This window comes from Cygnus atratus, chromosome 4 (genome assembly GCF_013377495.2).
Source record: "Cygnus atratus isolate AKBS03 ecotype Queensland, Australia chromosome 4, CAtr_DNAZoo_HiC_assembly, whole genome shotgun sequence".
Taxonomy (NCBI): Eukaryota; Metazoa; Chordata; class Aves; order Anseriformes; family Anatidae; genus Cygnus; species Cygnus atratus.
Genome location: NC_066365.1, coordinates 2,055,958 through 2,079,645, shown reverse-complemented (window position 1 = coordinate 2,079,645; position 23,688 = coordinate 2,055,958). Strand labels below are relative to the sequence as shown.

General features: G+C 39.0%; 1 protein-coding gene across 1 annotated transcript in view; it reads right to left on the bottom strand.

Annotated features, from left to right (window-relative positions):
- The window catches only part of LOC118244864 (bifunctional heparan sulfate N-deacetylase/N-sulfotransferase 4), an 85,212-nt gene that overhangs the window by 24,443 nt on the left and 37,081 nt on the right, over positions 1-23,688 (bottom strand). Inside the window, exons 4-5 of the mRNA XM_035540247.1 lie at positions 15,881-16,066; positions 13,991-14,119 (exon numbers count right to left, since the gene is read on the bottom strand). Coding sequence (XP_035396140.1) covers positions 13,991-14,119; positions 15,881-16,066 — 315 coding nt within the window. The remainder of the gene's footprint in view (positions 1-13,990; positions 14,120-15,880; positions 16,067-23,688) is intronic.

Genomic DNA, 23,688 nt, shown 5'->3' with positions numbered 1-23,688 from the left:
TCAACTGATAGTACCTTGATTAGCCTTCAGAAGCCTCAGCAAAGAGTTGGTTAGGCAGATGGTGGGGGCAGCCCTACCTAACCCTGTGGAATAGGGAGGTAGGGTGGGCAGTCCCTCATCCTGGACTGTGGTCTCCTTGTGTACCTGAAGTCCGTGCTTTTGTTTCCTAACTTGCATAGCCTAGGTGAAAGAACTGCACGTAGCCTTATGTCATAAATTCTGCTCTGCAACATGAAGCAGAGCTATAGAGTACAAGGGACACCCAGGTGAGGTCTATTGAGAGATTAAAACCCACATTAAGTGGTGAGTTTGATATGGATGCATATACTTGGATCAACTTTGAACACTTGTGCATAGCGTGACCCATATATACGGATGATACTGCAGTGCTCAGACTGAAGCCATGAGCATCACCTAGCCCAGGAACCAGCCATTAGGCTTTTTCTTCTAACCTTACTATATTTCCCACTGCTTAGCCTTATTTCTAGAAGAGGGTCAGCTTTGCCCTCTATTTGCATATGGTTGTTCTTAAATGTCTGATACCTAATTAAATAATGACATATTTTAGTAGCTTGTGGATATTACAATCCAAGAGGGATCATGTTTTAGTGCAGATTTAATATCTTTGCAACAAAACTAATTATTTTTCTAGAATTTCCAAAATATCCTAGGGGGCCTCTTACTTGTGTGAGTAGAAAATAGAAAATTTATTCCTGTTTGACTTTTTAATGGAAATAAACTGCTCTTTCATTACTTCAAGGAAATCTAAATGCAACGCTTATGTTTTAAGCAATGTGAAACCTCAGTTATGTAGTTCCCAAAGGATATGATATATAATTGAGCGTGTTTGCTCTACCCATGTAACACCTGCGTGGTTATGATTCCTGGATAAGAAGAGGAGACTCTGCCACTCAGGAATCTGTGTAAATAACTGGATGCCGTTCAGCGAGGGGAGCCAGCAGTGGCCAGGCTGCCAAATAACTAATAAGTGGTAATAAATATTTATGAACATTGCATTTGAGCCAAGCGGTGTGCACAGGCCAATGCACATGCTTGACTCTGATCTCTCCACATATGCACTATGTGTCATCTGGGCATGCTCCTTCAAATTTATCTCATCCGCAATGACCTGGGGTTAAATTTTGTCATCCTGTGCCCTGGAGATGTCCCGACTACTCTGACAGTTTCTAGGGGTGGATGTTTCTAGGCAGAATGAAACTACATCTTGAGTAACTGTGGATATTTTTAATGTTGGCAGATGGACTGCCTTGAGAAAAAAAAAAAAAGGCATGTGCATGGGCACTGCAGGTACGTAATGCATTACCTGTATGTTTGGCACATGGCAGTTTTAGAACCTGAGGAAGGAAGCTCACTATTTCCCAGATCACAATTCAATACAGTGGCAAGAATGCAATTAGCCCTATTAGATACAGCAGGACTTCAGTAAGTTCAGTAGCTTGACCTAGTGACAGTACTTTTTTTTTTTTTAAACTGGATTTTCAGATGTTTTTCTGTTTACCTTTCCAACCAATAAGTTAAAACATAATCCTCTGAGCCAGTTGAACTTTGGGAGGAATATGCTTGTGTATCTGCTAATGGCAAATAACAGCCAAATTTATCACTAATTTGATTAAATGTCCATAAATATGACTGTTTCTCTGACAGTTCTTTTAGTAGATGTTTAAATAAGATTTTCTCCAAATTGTGTTTTGAATGAAGGAATTACTCTATTATCATTAATGAGGCACCCCATAGTCTCCAGGTAGAGGAAAGCAAAAAATCTCTGAGCAAAGAAAATTACTACCCAGGACTCTGCGTAGTGCACGGTTGTGGAGCAACTATAAATCATCCCATTTAAACTGCGGCCTCTTATAAACACTGAGTGTTTTCACCAGGATACTTTCTTTCAAACAGCAAAGAGAGAAATGCCAGGCGTGTTGATATAGATGGGAGATGCAGGAAATTTATCATTTGTTTTTATAACTCTTCTGCTGTCATGTTGCTATTCTTGCAGTTTTATGAAGAGCTGACTGCTGTGTGTTACAGAGTATTCATAAATGATGATTAATTAATCCATTTTGGTGGCCTACTCTGAGCAAACAAACCTCAGAGTTAATTTAATTCTCCACTCCTGGTTTCAGAGGAAAAAAATACAGCATTTTCAGTTCACTAGAGGATATAATATTCTCAAATCAGCCACTTTCCAATTAATTTTGAATGGCAAACACAGCAAGGAAATTTTGTTCTTGTCCATTTACTTCTATTAAGGATTCATTTTCAATAATCAGAGAATTCTGAGTCAGCTCATTCTTACCTTAAAGGTTTGCTCCTGACACTTTAATAAATTATCATATGGTGTGCGCTTGAAGGCAACAGATTCTTTTTCTTTTTGCCCAATAACCCTCGTGTTGACACACAGTCATTTATTACTATTTCTGCCATCACCTAGCTTGCTGGGAAGTAATTCTGATAAAGTAGTACCAAAACGTATGGTGTGGAGTATCAGCTTCCATAGAGAAGGAAAATGTCATGAAAGAAAGAAGAAAAAGAAAGATCATGTGTTATCCTAGAAACATTTTCTTCGCGCTCTGAGTTTTAAGCTAATTAGTTTCTAAATATGCTGCTGAAGGCTTGAGTTTCCATGGGATAATATTTTCCTACACCAGCTCTTTGCAGCTGGTGTGGCAGTGTGGGATGAAGGAAGAAAGAAACACTTATAAAGGGGAAAATAGATTTAAAGGCCTGAGCAAGGTTGAAGTGGATGTAATCATACACCAAGAGTTGGATGATAAAAGTGGCTTAAACTTTTATGTTTGTTTATTATATATCTATTGTGTTATTAGTGCCTACTGGGCTACTAGTTACAGAAGAAAATATCCTTTTGGAGAAGGGGTGACTGTAGGGTAGATACAGGCATTTTTGTAGCTTGCTCTCTTTCAGTACAAATGTATGTTGGTTGTATTGAACCTCAATACAAGCTGTGGCAGGAGGAAAACAGGATATGTTTACGATGCCGAATGTGCATAGGAAACAAGCGTTTTTCTGAATAAAGAAGAGATACTGCCCACTTCCTCAGGCAAAAGTTGCTGACTGCAATTACGCTGCCTGTACAGACAGCTCCAGCTGAGATGCCCATGGGACAGGAACCTCGTGGTCCTCTGTACAAGGACAAGTGTCTGGTCACTCTTGTGCTTCACTCTATCGACCACATACATGTGGTAAAATGGTTCTTTACATTGCCCAAGCAGGACAGTGGGCCTCTATACAAAGAAGAATAGGACCAGCTATTTTTTTTTTAATTTGGTTTGATACAATTGAGACCATTAAAAGAAATTCTGGCATATCTGGTTAATAATAAAGCTCCCTTTTGCTCTGGTAGAATTAACATAACTCTTCTCATGTTGGAGAGGGACACACCTGTCACTATATGCAGTAGCCTGCTAATAATGACTCAGTAAGTATTGACATTTTTGTGGTGGTGGGGATTTTCTTTCTCCTGTTCCTGAAACATGCTGAGGTCCTCTATTCACAGGGCCCTTATTAGAACTGCATTACGAATTACTTTTGGATTGCAGTGCATTTCCTACAAAGCCCAAGGTTATTTTATTTTACTCTTTCTGCAGCTATGCTCAAAGAAACAAAGCAAATAAAAAGAAAAAAATATTAACACTCAAGATGTTTCATAATAACATTCCCAGATCTCTTGTGGAAGGTATGAATGAACCCCTCTCTGCATTTACTTTTAATATTCTGAAACAATAACGTGTGATTCTCATCTGTTTTGTGATGAGAGTAGGAAACAAGAACAAAATGTTCTAAGTATGGTACATGTGGGACATGTAGAATCTAGATCTAACAGACTGGAAATGAACAATAATCCTTTAGTTACGATGAGTTTAAAAATGTAAACGCATTTAAGTGGCCTTCAAAATTAAAAGCATCCCATGACACAAAGAATTTGAACAAAACAAGATCGCACACTGCAAAGAGGCAAAGCTAGAATAATAATATACCTTATCTAGGGTGCGTCTGCAGCTTCTCCTGAGTTGAGTTCAAAGTTACCTTTCAATCACAGGTCTGATTTCACTCTTGACAACCAAATTTTCATGGAAGAAGCTAATCTTCTTGAAAGACTACATTTCATCTCAGAATGAAGCTTCTTAGGGATGTTTGATTGAGATAGGAAGAGAATCTTAAGTGTTAAAACTTTCACATTTTCCTTTTTCTACTACTTTTATTTTTTTCAACCTTAAAAATGGCTTAGTCTGTCAGTTGCAGATATGTCTTATTTGGTTGATTTTTTTTTTTTTTTTAGGACAAAAGCATTTTGTGCAGGGTATACTTGTGTTTCTGGGTACTCTGTGGTGATACAGATATAAATCTAGATTAAAGTGTGTATGTATATACATATGTTAAATGTTTATACATATATATAAATAGGGAATGCAGGAATGGCCTATGCAAATTTTTTATGGTGGAGCTTTGGAAAGGAGATGGCGAAAGACTGAATTAAAATACCTTGCAATAACAAGCAAAAAGAAGAGTTAGCCCAGCCAAGTTCACCTCCGTAATAGGGGAAAAAAGGTGAGGAAGAATAGAAAAAGAGAAGTATCTTGTGGACTAAGACACTGGATATAAGGAACAGTCTGCTCCTTGGTGCAGATTTAACTTTGATTTAACTACCTCTCTCTAAGGGATATCTGACATTCCTGGTTCAGGCTACAGAAAATCTTATTTCATTGCATTCAGCCATGACCAGGCAGAGATAGGAAAGCCTTGAGATGGTGGGGGTCCCATTTTATGTTTTGTTTTCTGCAAGCTTTTCTGCTTCTTGAATGTAGCCATATGTGCAGATGTTGACTCATACTTTTTGAGAAGCTTTGTCCTTGCATACAACAAGATCTGCAACTATTTCTTCTGTTTCAGAGTTAGATTGGTGGTGCCTCTCAGATGGAGATAGTGGCTTTGGACCTGAAACAGGGCTATAACTAAGCAGAAATTAGGAAGGATGCTGCAGTAAAGGGAGTGGCAGTCTTAGGGGTTATCCATCAGATTTTTGAGGTCAACAAATAATGAGAACCAGACTGGCAAGTAAATCCAATTAACTGACCACTCAATTGAGCAAGTGGGTCTTGCTGGGTCTTCTCAAAGCCCGATACACTTATTCTTGCTTTGGTGTTTGACTGAGGTGCCTTTTGTGCTGCTTCTTGCTGGCTTAATAAAAAGCTCTCCGGTTTAAAGAGATTTTTTAGGAGAAATGACTCTCTTGCTCTTGTTTGTAATGGTGATAATATTTAGGGCTGTATTTATTAGCTTATCTTGGCTGTTAAATGTTTATGACTGTTCTTTATTGTCTGTGAAGCAGGGGAGTAAAGGAGATGAACTAGAAAACAGATACTGGAAGACCTTGTGGATACTGCAGTTGTGATATATAGAACAATTTGTAAGAGCGTGCTTTAAATATGTCAGAGCATTTCTCAGGAGACTGAATGAAGGGCAATGGTCAGAGAACACGGACTGAACCCACTTAGTTTTGAGGCTGACATTTGGATGTGGAAAAACCTGCTTAAATTTAAACTCCAATGGAATTCCTTAAACTGTTTTGTGAGAAACCTGCTTTTTGGGGCTGAAAGTATTCTGGTTTGGGAAGTGGATGTTATGAAGTTTTTTAATTACATATTTTCGTGGTTTACATTTTGGAGCAAAGCAGGTTTGCGCTGTTCATGTCGTTTGCTCGCTGCATCTCATACTCTGCGTTTGTTCATGTTAGCAGATGATAGAAATGACTGTAAATGTGCCTTAGAAATGTATCGCTTCAACTAGCACATCACAGATTTCATAGTAAAGCTCTCTTTCCAAACAAGGTACCCTAATGCAGGTTGAATTTAACACCAGTTAACTTGTCTTCTCTCTGTACCAAGGATGTCAGAGAGAGAAGTGCACACACAGTTAACATTTGAAGGGAAGTGATTTAAAAAAAGACAGAAAAGCAGTGTGGTGCAGTGCTGGTAACAAAGGAGGGAGGGGGATTTTACAAGTATATACTGGGAAGGGAGAAACTTATTCTAAGGGGGAATTAAACAGTAAATAATGAGAAGTAGAATAAAAAGAAATGCTGTCTGAAAATGACTGAAATGTTGAACACTCAGAAATAAAATCTCCCTTACATTTTCTTTTCTTTTTTTTTTTTTTTATAATTACATAAAGCAATGAAGCATACATTTAAAAAAAATGCTTTGAAAGCACCTCAAAGCACCGCAAGGTGGTTCTAAGGAACTGGCAAGATTTAGGAAGAGAGAAAAGGAAATGTCACAGTTTGTTCAAAATGGTTTAAAAAATGTCCCTCCCCCCAAAAAAACAACCACTACCACCAAAAAATACACCACAAAACCAATTAACTTTGTTTTTTTCTGTTGAAGCTGTGGAATGCTGTACACCTGCAGTAAACTTAATTTTTTTTCACAAGGGATCAGGTTGCTTCGATGCTGCTCAGAACGTGAGACCAGATAATTTTCTGTCATATTTAAGTAGCTGGTTAGTGTTAGATTCAGATGTTAAAGCCATGGTATTCCTCTCATATAGTGCTTTAAAGAAAACCCAGAATTAGTGGGCTGAAACAAACACTTCCTAATGGTTCTGATGCTCTTTGACTTGGGATGCTGTGCTTGCTTTTTGCCCTTTAACGCTGGCTGCAAATCCTCTGTGTGTCGTGCACCCTCCTGAGGCCTTTGGTTCCCACTGGAAAAGTTTGCAAGAGACAAGGGGAAAGAGACTAGAAATGAGCTGCCAGAGCTTTCATTTCTGGGAAGAAAACTGCCAGTCTGTGCAGGAATGGGCTGGGGTGGGTAACACTTTTGTGACTGAGTAGCAGTGTACTTCTTTGTTTCATGATTTGTCTGCAGTTAATACAGACGTGTGCTGTCACAGCACAGTGAGAATAATTTTAATTCCTAGTACTGAGATGTTTTAATTTTGCTATCAAAATGAGATTAGGTACAAAAGCAGTTTTGTAAAATTTCTGTTTGACCAATTGATGTTTTAATTGCCTCTTTCTTTTTCTTCTCCCTTGCTTATTTCTATTGATTGGGGTGGTTTTGCTGTTTTTTCACTACTGGCATGGAAATGCTGATGCTGCACTCCTGTCCTAATTAAAAGTTTGTGAATAACTGATTTTTGATGTTGCTGTCAAACCACAAAGTAAATAACATTGGAAATAATAACATAACACTGATTGAACTGCTAGCTTTGGTCTGGCAAGGGAGAAAAAATATTCTATTTGAATATTTCATTGCTTTTTTTTGTATGAAATGGTAAAGGGAAACTCCAACAGCCACAGTAATGTCTCATTTTCCATCCCAAACTGTATGTGCGTTTCTTATTTATAAATATATTTGAAGCTCCTTGTTATTGTTCTGAGCCTCCAAATGAACGAAGCCGTTCAGAGAGGAGCAAGATGGAAACCTTTTGAAAGAGTAGCCCTATTTAGGTTTATTTCAAACCCAGTCTGTTCACTTAGACTTTTTCCACTAACTTTAATGAGCCTTGCTTTGAAGTGTTTATGCAAAGAATAAATACCCCAAACTCTAGACTCGAGCAGCCTTCCGCATTAGCTGGGTCCTGGAAAGGTCTGGCTGGGATTCTTGTAACCCTCATTAAAACTCAAAGGAAAGCTGGTTTGATTTCTGTCTGTGTTGGTGGAATTTATCCCTCCTCTGCATACCACTAAATCATCTCTGCCAGACGTGACTCATCTCTAGGATTCATAAATTAGAGAATGAAAATATATCTCTGAGCCACAGAGTATTCAGTAGAAGCCATTTAAAAAAATCCATCAGAAGATCCCTTTGACAATCTCTCAACAAACTATTCTAATGCAATGTCACTTGGGCATTTTCTAATTTAACCATCTATGTAGCATTTCTTTATAAAAGTGCAAACATTTTTGGTATATGAGCTTAATATACGTTTGTTATACATTTGCTGAAATTGCCAGATGGATCTGGAGTAATGGATAGGGTTTCTGTAATTCCCATGCTTGTCAAACTTCAGGAGTGAAATAAAGAGAATGTGCAGTAACCTTCATTGGTGGTGCTTTAATGTTGGGAAAGGGAAGCAGATATAAAGTTCTTTCTTGCCCGTTTCAAGATTTAGTTGCAGGTTCTTTAACTCATACAAAAATTATCTCCCACCATCCCCCTTCCAAAGCCACTTTGTGACATCTCCTATGAAATATATATGGAACATACAGTCAAAGAAGAAATCATGCTGCAATCTACATAGGCTATTGTTCACTATTATAATCAAAGGAGTTGTAATGGAACTCCAACTTAGTTATAAATAAAATCTTCCCATCTGATGCATTATTCCTATTTAGTTAATTTGCTATCCTGCATTTAATTATTTTTGAAATGTGCTCCAGTATTCAAAGTAATTGAAAAAGTATTTAATCAAAACTTGATTATTTAAGTAGTGTTCTTACTTGCACTTGTTAGGGGGAATGAGATTATAAGTGGATGTTATAATAGCCTAAGGAAAGAGATTTCCCTGTGTTATCCTGTCTGTATGGATGTCAATACAAAGAAGACTTTAGGCCAATGGTCCAGCAGCTGAAAAGCAGACAGTCCTCCTGGCAGCTGGTGCTGATGTTGACTTGGTTCTGTTGTGCCTGGGCTGCTATTCATGCTAAACTTCATCCCCTTATCGTGCATCTGTCTCTCTTCAGAATAGCTTATACCACTACTTGTTTGCACACATTCAGGTTTCTGTTTCTTTGCCCCTGACACGGTAAGCTAGGAGGCCAGAAATAGCTGACTTAGTTTGTTTTTAGACAGCTAAATAACTGTAAGCCACTGCAAAAGGTAGTGGTGTGCTCATTTTAATCAAGGCACCGCAATTATTTCTGAAATTTGAAACAGTCTGAAAAAGACTGTCTAAAAGCGAGTGGGGAAAACCTGTAATAATTCTGTTAACTGGAGAGTAAAGTATGGCTTTTCACTTCTGGAAGTCTTGCCTCAGAATGACTGTGGGCATGAAACGAAGTGTTTTCAGCTGTGCTCTTGCCCTCTGTGCTCTTACTCTCAGGTAATATATGTGGTACTGCTTGGTGCAAAGGGGCAGCTGTTGGGTTAGTAAGGTGGAGCAGGGAAGGTGGTGAATCGGTGCTGTGAAGGGAAAGAGGGGTCAAACCATACAGTAGCTGTTTGCTCTTATGTATTGGTGTTATTAGTCTGCTTACAAGCAACAGTTTCACCTGCAGGTCTGTCTAATGAGGCAAAATGAAAGAGGTTTTGTGGCTCTCCAAAAGAGAAGCCAGGAGCAAGGAGGCCTCGTGCGACACCAGGACTCAAAAGTGAACTTGGTAGCAAGGTTATCTGAAAGCACTGAAGCAGTCATTAGGTTTCCAGGATTTTTAATCCTGTTGCCTCTTTGTTATAATTTGCTGTAAATCCATACATCCCTCCTCTTTATTTCAGTGCATGCTTGATACTTTATATTCAAAGATAGGTCATCCAGAAAGAAGCTAGGCCTTAAATAGGAGCTCTCAAAAATTCTGGAAAAAAGTGGCAGATACCTGAGCTTTGACCATGAAGAGAAGTGTGCTCTGTCGCTTTGAGCCCCTACAATAGCTGCTTTGGGAAAATGTCATTGAACTGCACTGGTCAAGTTTAACTTTGTTTAAAAAGTATATAAGCAGTTTTTTATAAGCGGGATTTGTTTGTTTTTATGAGGAAAACTCCTGGAAATTTTGCCCAACTATTGTGTTAGGCTCATCTACAAGAAATAATAATGTAAAAACTGCTGAAGGGAACAGAAGCCAGACAGAAATGCAACAACCACAAGCAAACTTGCTCAGAAACCCTTTTGTAACTTCTAGCCTACTTGATCAAGAAGACATCTCATAAAATAATAAAAGGATTGTCTGCTGTAACTGTAGAAAGGATTCTGTGAAACCAGGTCTTTTTTTTTCTTTTTCCCTCCTGTCCTTTTCAAACTGGGCCAAACTGGGCCACAGAGGTGGACACCTCCACACGGAACTGGGCAGATAACTAGCTGCGTTAAGACTTTTCTAACCCAGGGCCATTCTTGGATTCAAATATGATTTTATGGTGATAATGCTTATTGCTGGTATGTAGCTTTAGTTGTCACGGTAGCCTGGCAATACTATGAGAGTGCACATGCACACATTCACTTCAGAAAGCAGAAAAGGAGTTTTATTGTATCCTCATTCTGCTGAAAAGCTCATTCTTCATGAGGAGGGGTTCCCCTCTCCCCTTTCTGTGTGCCCATAATTCACAACGCTGCCAGTGGCAGTTGCACATGCAGTTGAGACCAGGCCCCAGCGAGCAGGAGACTTGTGGAACCAAGTGGCAGTAGAATTACAGCAGTTACTCTGTTTCTGCAAATCTCCTCCACACCAGGTCTGGGCTGTTGTTTTAAGGGTAAAGAAAATGTTAACCAACATCACTAGTGCAAAAATAAACAATGCTACAGACAATTCCTTTCCTTGCAAAACTTGAAGAAGGGTAACTACAGCAATACGTGAAGCAGCTTACATGGTAGGGGGCAGTGTGTTCTGGTTATGAATTTTATTTTATGGAATGGTTTCTACTCATGAACTAGATTAGGCACATCATTAAATAAAGTAAAAAAAAAAGATTTTGATAAAGCCTTTGCATTTCAAACAGTTGTTTTTTCTATAACCCATTTGGATAGCACACGTTGGTTTACACCATACTGCTCTTGGTAAACCCCACAAATGCATAGTTTGATATCCAAATGTTAAGAAAGCTTATTAATGAGCATAGGTGTGTGAAAAGCTTCTAGGCTATACACTGGGAAGTCTCTCACTGCTACTCCAATATGTACTGTCAGTGGTTTGGAGAACACATCACGTTCAAAGTGTATTTTTTATTCAACTGAGTTTGGAATAGACACTCTTGATCCTTTTCAGAAGGTGCTATAGATTTTATGATACTGATCTGTATTCTTTCTCTCTTACTTTGAATAAAAGCCAGGCCTCCCCATTTGTTCATTTGTGTGCTGTCCAGATATGGTATTAAAAAAAAGATGGGTGCATGAACATAGGTGATTTTTTTCCTACTCACACTAGTAGCTTTCTGAGATAGGACTGGATTTTTTAATTTTTTTATTTATTAAATTTGTTTTTGTACTGTTGTCAGCACATATTTCATAGGGTAGTGTACCAACCTGACTTGAATGATGGTGGGGTTTTGTGGTATATCTTACTTCAGCTCACACATGATTAAATTATATTTCTTCCTGTCTGAAAAAGCATTATATTGGAGCAGATTCATGCTTACCTTAGAGTTGGGGAAGTGCATGTCAGTATTTCACTTGTGTGGCTCAGCTCAGTAAAATATCAGTTTTGATGAGGTAAAGATAGAAAATCATAAAAGTATAGGGGGGAAAATCAAACATTAACAGTATAGATATAAAGCTGTTCTTTTCAAATGTCACCCAATAATATATATTGCACTCTAAAGTTATTGGAACATAGCTTGGTCAAAATAAGCTCACGTACTGAAGAAAATCGAAGAAAACCTTTTTCCCCACCTTTTCTTTGGAAGATAGTCTGTTTAAATCTGTCATGAATGTCACTGATGCATGATTAAATCTGGGATGCTTTGCCTGCCATTGCATACCGCCTTACTAGGAAAAGTCTCATCTCTGCTGCATCACCTCTGAAACTTCACTACCTGTAATAGGCAGAGGGTAGAACTGCTTTTCTCAAGTTTTCTGTGTTTTATGTGCAGTGTAACAAGTGGGGAAATGTGTGTGCCCATGCATCCTGAGGGAACCCTCTAGGGATAGGTTTGGTCCTTTCTGGGTGAAGACCAACTGGGGGAAACCTGACAGGAGGAAGGAGATGATCCAGCACCTGTGAGGTTGGTCATGCTCTGGAGGACCCCAGAATAACAAATTGAGGAGAGCATGATAAAATGGTGGGATAGGCCTATCTGTTTCATCCAGTCCAATAATACTTCATGAAGGCTAAACTGTAGGAAAAATGAGGGGTAGGGTAAATATTTAGTAAAATTCTTAGACTAATTGAACAGTTACTCTTCTCCACAGCCTCAATCAGTTTCTTGAAAGAACATTTAGAAACAATTGCTTTGAAAGATCCAAAGGCTGAAATTTGTAATGAGCAACTGTGAGCTTGTAGCTCCTTGCTTATTTGCTGTCAGCAAAAAAGAAATACCTGAAATTAAGGAAGAGGTGATTTTGTAGAAGTCAGGGTGGCCTGAGCATACTCAAAAACTTGGATGTGGAATTGGCGATTGACTGAGGAAATGGGGATTCTCTGAGCATCCCTGTTCTTGGAGAGAGGAAGCACTTTGCTGCTGAGGGCTCAACTGCCTAAATCTGGGGAAATCTTCAGATAAATGAAAGATGCGCAGGTGATGATCAAAGTATGATAAAGCTCAGGATAAAATCCCAGCAGCATCTCAAGACAGTGATCAGTCAAATTACACTTCAGGAAACTATGGGGAGAAAAGCCAGTCAGAGGTAAATGGAGAGAGGACAAAGAACAGTTTTTTATTCCCCAATTAGCTGTCACATGTATGGTATAGGAAAAATCCTGATATCAATGTCCCATTTCTTTATGACCACTGAATTGCTTTGACTCAGCCAACTTAGCTCCCCAGCCAAAATTTTCACACACAAGCATCTAATTATAGAATACCAAAATCTATATTTAGGTCTCTAAATAAGCGACCTGGATTTGAGAGTTAGTTTCAACTGAAGTTTCTTTAACTCTACAAAGAAGTCAATGAGTACTGCAATTTGAAACCACTGAAAATTAGGCCACCTACCAAGACACAAGACATTTATCTTGTGAGTAGTATACCTTGAGTGGAACAGGAGGAAAGAAGGACAATAACAAAAAATAATTGGTATGGTTTTTGTTCTCATCCTTCATCCTCTCACCTCTAGGCTACTGTCTCAAATGGCACCAGCTGTTGTTTATAGGCAAGGGGACTGAGATGTTTCAAAATACAGCATTTGCAGACATGCAGCTTTCCTCCTTGATCCTTGGTTAGATCACAGTCACACCTGTGTACCTACCTGCATTGTGTTGTTTTACCTGTGTGTGCATGTGTATATTTGTGTGGTATGGTTCAGGCTGTTTTATTGAGAGACAAATTGAGCAATAGCTATGCAAATCATCCTTAAGAAAGCCTGTGGCACTCTTGATCAAACCATATGTGTGTGTATATGTATACTTATATAGACTGTTTGTGCACATATACATTTACATCCGTATGTATTAGGTTATGGTTCATGTATTCTTGACAGAGAAAAAGAAATGCAGCACTGAACAAAACAAATGTTCTTGGGTAACACTGCTCCTGGTGCTGTTCTGCAAGTCTTTTTTGTGACGTTCTTACCTGTATGCACTTGCCTCATTAGTAACGTTCAACCCATTTCATTTTTTTCTGTAACTGTTAGGTGATGAATAGGCATTAGAAGGCTATATACTGCCTGGAGGTATTATTTAGCCACACAAGACCTATTTTTAAGAGTTGGTGGTAAGGGAATGATATCAGCCCTGAGCCCTTGGGTTTCCATCGAGCTCTATTAGGAATGTGCAGAGCCACAGTTGGGGGAGCAGGGAGGAAGAAAGCAGAATAAGGTGACACAGCTTTCTCTACTATCACTGTTTTCTTTCAGTCTCAGTTAGACATGTCAGTGCTCTTTCCTCTCACAATGAGTCAGCTTCAGGGTGGGAAACAGTTTGAAAATGGAACGAATACATTTTCCAGCAACTTGTTGCATGCAGTCAGAAATTTGCAAAAGACAGTTTTTGCTTACTTCCTCTTAAACTGCTTGTTACTTCTGAGTAAATGGTCTTGTTTTTTTTTTTTTATTTCCCAAACAAGGTCAAAGAAAACTAGTGTCCTTCCCTTCCTCCCTCCCTCCTCCTTATTACCCAATGCATCCAAAAACTGCAAAAGAAGGTACCTACTGGATTCAGGAGAATGGTGAGAAAGAGTTCACCTCCTCGGATACTTTTGTCCAGCTCCTGAGGACCCCCAGGATATTCCTTGTAAAAAATAGTATGAGTGAAAAGGCCACAGGTCTGTCGAGGGAGCACCTGAGAACAAAACAACAGCACCATTGTGATATTAATGTATTTCTGCAAATTTACCCCAGCACGTTCACTGTCATCCCTCCAGCAACTCGAACAAAGCTGCAGCCTTTCCCACTCTGTAACCTGGCGTGTTTATGGCCTCTTGTGCACCTTCTATACTCTCACTGTAAGCAAAGGCAGTCCTGCAGATGTGATTTCCAGATCACAGCTGCAAAGCTGCATCACATGCTCTGAGCTTTCATGCAGACTGCTTTAGCCAGCTCATCCAGTAATAATTAAGGGCTTGTTTCCTGGCATTTGGAAGAGGAAGAAAGAGCTAAACCTCTCTTCTTCCCTTAGCAAGGTTAGTTTATTAAAGGATAAATAGTGCTTCCTGGCCATCTTCACTATCGCAGGCAATTAATCTTAAAGTTCTTGACACATTGAACTGAATTTGTTCAAGGCTATGGACCCCAAATGAGCTGTGGCTTTACATTTTCCTCAGTCCAACATTACATATTATACTACATATTGTGTGAAAATGAGTGAAGCCCTGATTCCTGCTTGTGAAACGTGTTCAGGACTGGTGGAGCACTTGCATGAGACTAGCCTGAGGTCGGGTCTCCATCCCATCATCAATCAGGGGGCTGTGTGTCAGAAACCTGCAAGCTATCAGATGTGGGGAAATAAACGGATCTTGGAAAACTAGATGTTTTAGTTACATTATTAGCCAGTTACAATTGAAAGGCTCTGGTGCAGCAAGTAGACAACAAATGTTAAGGCTTACAAATACTGCCTAATATATGCAGAGACACAATTCACCTGGGCAAGGCCTTTTGTTTCCCTGCAGTCACTGTTTTTGATTTTCTTTTCTATTCGGTTAAAGCAACAAAGTCTGCATTCAGCAAACTGTTTTAATAAGTGTAAATGTATTGCTGAATTTGAGTCTATTCCGATCGTAATTGGACTCTGTGCAGTAACTTGTTGTTTTTGATTAAGACATATTTCTTTTGTCAAAATGTTGATCCCCTAAATGAGACTTTATATGCACAGGCAATATCTGCATCAGCTGGGGCTTTTGTTTGGTCCCAGAACCTGGCTTTCAAATATTTCTTAGTTTATGCATATATAATTTTGCAGTTTCCTGTCACCTATTTCAGTCACACAATCAGGTCCATCCTAACGTTTTTCCTCCAAGCCGCTGGCTGGTAGGATGGGTTAAATAATTCTGCACATTTTCCCGCCCTTTGAGCAGGTGAAGTATGCAGATGAGGAGCCCTCTCTCTTCTCACCCCAATGCATGGTGTGGAAGAGTCAGGCACATGTCTGGTCGCTGGTTCTTGGGAGCTTTAGGAGCGCAGCTCCTAAAAGAAACCTTGGCCCCAGAGGAGTGCCATGCTTGCTGGAGGAGGTTACTTCCACCTGTTCATCTTCCCAAGTGGTAGGTTTCTAATCCTTTCATGCATAAAGATGAACCAGACCTTGAAACATAGGTCTTAAGCAGTTTAATGAATTTCAAAATATGCGTTTATACTTCAGTTGATGGTTGGTAGTTGATTGGGCTACAAATACACTTAGTTTCTGAGGATTACATATGCAGTTGCCTGAGTTTGTGTGACTTTTTTAAACTGGCTGCATAACAAATGCACTCTTTTGGCATCTTTACAAGTCCTCGATCACAGAGAATTTTAATGATTGCTGTAAAACTTGAAGCATTTGGTAAAAATAGCATACTTTTGAGTCACTTAAAGTAGTATTGCTATGAAGCATGGAAATGTAGTGTACCATGATGCCATTGTGGATGAAGCCCCGTCTGTACCGTGCAGGCTTCAGGTGTGGATATTCTTCTGTGCTGGTCACTCGGATGTGCCAGACCTTCTTCCAGGCCTCATATAGCTGGATGTGAACTGGGTAGACCCCGGAGTGATGCGGAGCCACTGCGTACCCCATGTCAGTTGGTATGCCATGCTCCTGCAAAACAGCAGAGGGAGGGATATATTTAGGAGCAGAAAAAGAACACGCAATTATTCAAAGTTCTTTTTTTCCCCTGCAGATCTCAGCATCAGAGAAGCTGTTGTCCTTGGACAGCCTTGCATCTATTTGTATGTAGCACACGCTAAAAACGGGGGAGAGATGGAGGGAACTGGAATTACAGTTTGATAACTGCAGAATGATAAATAATCCTTTTGGATTACATTGTGTTACTGTTATATGGAATAGGTTTGCCTATCTGTTGATTACATATTGCGTGCATTTTAAGATGTCCTATTATTTTGGTTCTTTTTAAAGGTAATCCAGGAAGTTGATGCTAGTTATTTAGTAAGTGATCAAATGGCATTAGAGCAGTAAGCAGAAAAACTTGTTGCTGTGGCATTTATTTTTTGTTTCCTGTTACCAGAGTAAGAGCAAAATACCTTGCTGATTCAAAACCAACTAACCAACCAAACAAAAACCAAATATCCCCAATAGCTTCTGAATCTGCTTATATTTTCCCATGGCATTAGGGTAGTAGCAAAAATGCTGGACTGATAGACATCTTTTGTTTCATACATATTTATTCAGTTCAGTTTCTATGAGGAAATATGTGCATTTTCATGGATATAATCTATAGGCTATCTTGAAAGTATATTCTGATGGAACAGTGAGGAGATTATATGCAGGCAGAAGGAATTAAGAAAGTCACTTGAATGTGAGTGTACTTGTGTGCTGGGCATGTGCCTTCACTCACGAATAGCTCCTGCCTTTGTTCTGCTCCTAATCTCTCCCATTCACATGGGCTGTCTGAAAACCCCATCTGATGGGGTCAGTTAACCACCTCTAAAGACTAGGATGTTTTTAAGAGATCAAATTATTTGATCAGGTCATTAACTTTGTTGGTCTGAGTGATGTTCAGAAGTGCACCCAGAATTTTGTCACCAGCCAGGAAGAAAGGCTATGTTCTGCCACTTCTCCATTGCCCCTTCAGACCCACCCTTCAACTTCCAAGCCCTTTTCAGCTCTCCCATGGGATCTCCAGATCTGTAGGCTGTCGCACTGCTGTGGCTCTTGCTGGATCACTTTCTGTGCTCTGGGTGTTTACTGCATCTGTTTTACTCCCAGTACCACACGGTGTGGGACAATGTCCGTGGCCTCAGCTCTCAATGTTGCAAAACTTCCTCTCTTTTGCTATCCTATGGCTCACTAAAATCACTCCCTTCTCCTTCCAGGAGAACAGCTACATCAGCCATTTTATGCTCATATATAACTAATACAGCTGAAAATGGTTAAAAATGAGATAATCTGTTTGTCCTTCCTTTTGCCCATGTTATCTAATAACTTTATCTAATTACTTTAACTCTGGCAGTGGCAGATTCTGCTGGGCATCTTCAAGTACTTTGCAAAGAAAGGCTTTTGGGTCATTGACAAAATTAAATTAACCCTATGAGGAACACTTGTTCATACACCACATAATGCAACCACTTAAAATTATCCATTGCTTATTAGTAAGTATCTTAGGTTACCAGATGATGGGGAGAGGAGGGGCATGTGAAAAGAAACCCAAACTCATTCTTCTGTAATTTACTGAGAGAAAAGTATAATTTCTGCTTATTAATGTTACATACCTGAAAGACATTAGTCAGTTTAAGGGTGAGATGATGAGTAGCTGTACAAGAAGTGTCAACTCCTTTTTTTCTCTTTTCTTTAAACATGTATAAAGGAATAAGTTATATCTAAGGGATTTTGAAAAGTCTGGCTATTTAATAACAGGATGCTTACAGTTGGATATAGTGTACTGACTTGAATCTGCCAACCTTCACCAAAACCTGTTAGGGGGTATACACAAATGTAAAGCAAGACTGTCTTGAGATATAGCTAATGACTACTGCTGTGAATATGTCCAACAGTAGGTGTCTGGATGAATACATGCAAAATCCTATTTATCTACTTACTATTTGCAGCTGGTATTGCTGTAGAAACAGAATGGTGAAATGGTAATTTACCATTCACAAATAAAATAAGGCAGCATATTGTAAGTTCTCAATATAAAAAGCTAATTAGCCTCTGAATAAACCTGGGCACTACTTAGTTCATCACATAAATACTTGTCAGTCACTCAGACACCCAATACAACTTTAAGAAGGAAAAACTAAGGCATAATCAGATTTTCTTTGACCAGTTCCATGTTCGATTTACTTGGGTAAATTAAATATATATCCTCTTTTACTGATTTCTGTTGCTCTGTTTCCTTTTTCTTATTTTGTTATTGAATTTAGTTTAGGATTGAGAACTAATGTGTTAAAAGGGAACATACATTTGACTCCAAGAAGGACTTGATCCAAACTGTCACACAAAATGGGAGATGCCATTAGTGAGTATTTATTTTGTCTATTCTAAGGAACAATTTCCTACAAGATTTCATCAGGTTATTTTTACATTCAAGACCTTGTGCATTTATTTGCATAGTTTGGAAAACTTCTGGACCTTTCTGGCACTGAGAAGAACAGTATCACATTCTTGAGCATGCTTTAGCTGGGACCACAGCCATTATTTTTGTACAGGTTAAATTTGCTTTCCTATTTCTCTTGTGCATTGAGTTCCAACTGTAATTTAAGTGACAGCGTAAGCTGAAGATGCAGTGATGCCTGGATGAGTTCAATATTAAAGGAGAATCACTGTTACAACCTGGGAGATAGGGGAGAATATTATTAAAATAGTTGCTGCAATTTTGGCAAAAATTCCCTCGGGCATCTCTACTTCTTCCCATGTCTTGGTTTGCATCACGGAGTGCTCTGAGAGCACGTGACCTGCCTTGTTTTAAGGTCTAGACCTGACCAGAAGATGCTCTCCAGGAGCACACCTCATGTCCTTTGGACACCAGTGAGGACATGGTGTATGGATTAGATTAATTCCAGCCCAACTCTTCCTCTGATGCCTGCATGTGGCCAGCCCATCCCCAGCAGCAGCTGATTCATGTGGCAGAGCCCAGAGAGCCATCGTCTCATACTCACGCTGATGCACCCAAGCCAGAGCACTGGGAATTGGAAATTCACAGTCCTGCCAGTGCAGCCTGGCTTGTCTGCACACACTTCAAAGTTTCCTTACCCAGAGCCCATTGGCAAGACAGGTACTTCCACAGGTGATCTGAAAGGCTGAAGCAATCTGCCAAGGCTGCTTATCTCTCTCAATTATCATCTCTGTTCAAGCAAGTGAAGACTTTTGACCTTCCTATTTGTACAGAAATAAGCTGTATTCGCCACGTCAGCATGTGCTGCGTGTACTTGTTCTGCATTTGGAAAAGTCTCTGCTGAAGAATGGATGACAGGTGATGCAGAATTAGCACTGCTTTCCAGGGGTAGGTGTAGTTTCAAAATGTAAGTTTGAGTTCCTATAGCCTTTTTTCTGTGAGTAGATGTTGGAAATTTTAATTAAAAAAAAAAAAAAAAAACACACAAAAAAACAGTGCCAGGAAAATTGGCTATTTATATTAGCAGGATGTTTTTTTGAGAAAGAGACACAGTTTTTGATTCTGCCAAATATTACTTTTCCTTGTTGAAGCACAATAAGAACTAAAATTAAACAAAAACAAAAAACGTGCTATAAGACAACTGACATTCATTTTTTTAAAGACCACCATTGATTTGTTTTACAGAAACATCTGGTACTGGACATTACTACTACTCCCATTACATGGGAGAGAATAGAAAAGCCCCCCACACTAACCTTTTAATTCAGTAAATCTTATGTCTACTGTAGATCTTTTCATACAGTAAATGGAACTGCAGGATTCTCTTTGATGTAAAGAATTCTTAGGTGAAAAAGTTAATAGAACCTCAGGCAAGTTTGCTAAAATTTTTGACTTTGTTCAACACTAGATGATGGAATAAATGTAGGACTTCATAAGATGTTATCTTCCAAAGTTAAGATTTACATAAGCTTTGCATATTCCTAGCACTGGGATATATTTCCAATATTGCTGCAGATGGGTGAGATTCTCTGTAAGAGATTATATGTTACTGTGTAGGTTTAAAATACTTAGTTTCTTTTATTTGATAAATGATTTCACTATGTGCTTGTCAGCAATCATAAAAATGTGTGGTATTCTAGCCTTAATGGACACATGATTTCTGTTCTTGTTGTTTATGTTTGTGGATAATTTTTTATTGAATAAACATTTCATCTTTTAATTTCAGTTCAATTCTAAACTGTTAAAATCTTGTTTAAAACCTCTCTAGCTAGACAAAATGATTCACCAAACAAAAGGTGATTATTATCAAGAGACGGGGTTTTAAGTTGTGCAAAGCTAAAATATTTTTCTTAGTTTTATGGAAGGGTATGTCAGGTTTGAGTGACTATAACTATAACAAAACTGTCTGGGGTCAGTGGCCTGCTGGAGCACTAGCTGTGAGAGCGCAGAGCTTGTTTTTATTTTACATGGTGGAGGAGCATGCTGTGGACAAACATATTTTGCCATGGATTACTGTCATAGGATTAGGTCAGTTTAGAATTGTGGATTTATCAAACTGAATCCTGGCTCCTAGTTCTACCCCAGTATTTTTGCAATAAAGTGTGACAAACCTCTTACTAGCTCTGTATGTTGGTACTTGTTTTGCATCTCTGTTGTGTGCTCACTTGGCAAGTGGCTGTAGGGTGCCTGTCGGGTCTAAGCAAAGCGGGATCTCTGCTGTCGCTGTCAGATACAGAACTGGCAGCCACGTGGGAAGGGACAGCACAGCAGTCTGCCAGGTACCACCACAACTCCTGTTCCAAGTCTGCTCCTTGTCTGTGTGTGGTACTAACAAAAGCTGAGAAAGGAGAGGAGCTCTAGTGATTTGTTCCAAAGCATGCTCCTGATATGGATAAAAACACTAATGAAGATCGACAATTCAGGAAGAACCTTAGGCAGAATAAATCTCATCCTGTTTGTACAGGGAAACATTATCCTATATATGCAGAACACTTTCAGAATATTTTTAGAGGCAATCTCTAGTGAGCATTTCTAATTCCTAGTATTAACTACAGATATTAATAATGGGACAAATTAGACTCTTTCATCACATGTAGGAGCTTTGCATTTCATATGTGGTCGTGGGTGTTTTTATTCTTGTTATTTAATTGGTATATTAAAAGCCCATGGTTTCTTTGTGGTTTGGGCAGTTCAAGAGTTTTAGGCTGAGGAAGTGCTAATGTGAATCTGGTTGGTTTAGAAACAGAAAATTGAATCCAAGGAGGGATACTAGAGAGGGTCTAAATGGATTTGTTTGTTTTGTATATGTATCTCTCTGAATTGATTTGTTTGTGTATGTGTATCTCACTTGTTCATATCAGATCATAGCTCCGTTTTTACAGTTGATGATAATTTTTGCTGTATCTCTACCATGCTTTGGGTGTATGTGCTCACAAATGAGCACAGAAGATAATTACTGAGCAAACAAATCAAGGGACAAAATAAAGAGCTACAGGCTTTGCATTAAAAATATTCTACCTTTTCTAAGATAAAGATGCAGAAGAGGGCGAGGAAGAATATCTTGTGATTAAAGGATGGCAGTGAAAATCAGAACTTGATTTGTTTTATTTTCTGAATGTGCTACAAGAGACTTCTGCTTGCACAATTGTTTAGCTCTGTATCAATTGCATAGCCTATAAAAATACAAGAATAATAGTACTTGAGATGCTATCAGTTTGCAAAGCTTAATCCAGGGCTTAATCCATTAGTATCTGTAAAGGATTTTGGGTTCCTCTAATAGAAGAAGAAACAACAACAACAAAACAACAACAAAAATTATGTCAAAACAAACTTATAATCAAAATAAATGTAATTTTCCTTTAGCTGTGGATATACCATCCACATTTACAGAAGTATTAACACATTAGGATAGCAAAGTTCTGGGTAGTTTGCAAATTACTTTACCAGAGTTAAAGCTCTTGTGTTTTGAAGTGTCTAATGGTTTAGGCTTTCTGGTGTAAATCTGCACTGATGGGTAACAGAGATGAAGACAGAAATCTACAGAAAGGGACTTTGCTCTTTGTCTAGAAGAAGTGAGAGAAGAATGAAGGTACGAACATACTGAATTAATAGGGGAGTACGAAGGCTTCAGGCTGCCTTCCTCCCCACACAAGTGAAATGTCCTCTGAAATAGCAGCACCCTGGGAGGTGGCCTGAAAGCCTACCAGGCGTTTGTTTCCTGTCATTATTCCCTGTTCTTATAGCATGTTCTGCTGGTGTTGCATGCTCCTCTGAGGCTGAGGATATTGCGAATGCTTGAGACGAGATGTGGCAGCAAGGGCAGTGGAGATGCAGCTATGGGTGGTGGCAGCTGCAGGACCACTGCTCAGACATGCATGGACAAGGATTTTTTTACAAGGACACTGTTCCAGGTAAGCAAAACTTCCCGTGCTTCCTGTCAGGTGAAGAGCAGTGGGGCAATAGCATTTACAAAAGATCTCAGAAAATGTCTTCCTCTCACCAGCTAGGTGTGGAACAGCAGGAATGGTGTATGTCTCTGTGACACATAACATTCAGAGTGCTTTTATTAGAGGTGGTCTCCTTTAATTAGCATGCAGTTCACAAGTAAGGGAATCCTTTAAAGACTGTTGATTTTATTAAGCCCTAGCTCCACAGAGGTATAACTGAAATCAAGGCAAATCAAGGCAATTGGATACCTAATTGGCAACTAGTTGGATGTATACAAACTGTTTAGATATCTGACTTTCTGCATGTGTTTTGTGATGTACCTGTTTGAGGCAGGCTTCAGTTATAACCCCCCAATTTATAGAGCATCACTTTGAGGAATAGACATATCAGTGTAAAATGGAAAAGAGTGTTTTATCCAGTTGCCAGCTCTAACACCTACATTTCTTGCCTGTATTCAGCAGGCTGTATGTATACTCAAGCTTCTGCAACCTGAAGATTATGCCTAGTGTAAATGCAAGAGCCAGTAAAAATTGTGCTTATGTACATTTGTAGCTCCATATGATAATATCCATGAAATACTATGTTTCAGATAAACTGGCTTGTGTTTGTTAAGCTTACTTTAATCCCCAGCACTCATAGAAGAACATTCCTTTTATAAAATGTTTTCTCCCGGTGAACAACATCTCTCCCGAGCCTCATACTCCCCTGCACGGAGAAACTGCTGACTGTGATGAGATTTGGATCTTAAAGTCCAGGCCCTTAAAGTCCAGGTTTCCAGTCAGTGTGATATGTTTCTTCTAAAATGAAAACGCCAGGAGGAGCTGACAGGTCTTAATGAACAGATTTTTTTGTTGTTGTTCTGTGGTGGTTTTTTGTTTTTTTTTAATGTTAAATCAATCTTGACTGTTCTTTTTCAGGTATAATGATTTGTTCTCCCATCTTGAAGACCCCATTACCTTCTTACTGTGTTTAAAAAATGAACAAATAAATACATCAGCTGAAGAATGAATGTGATCATACTTCCAAGTAATTATTGCAACTTCCCTTGCACAAACTGATAAAGTGTTTTCTCTACTTGCAGCTAAAACAGGAGGTGGGGAGATACAGTCAATAAATAGGAAATGCAAGAGAAAATGGTATGAACATCAAGCTGTGTTCCCCTGAGTATAATGCTAAATAAAGATAATAGAGCACAAATAAG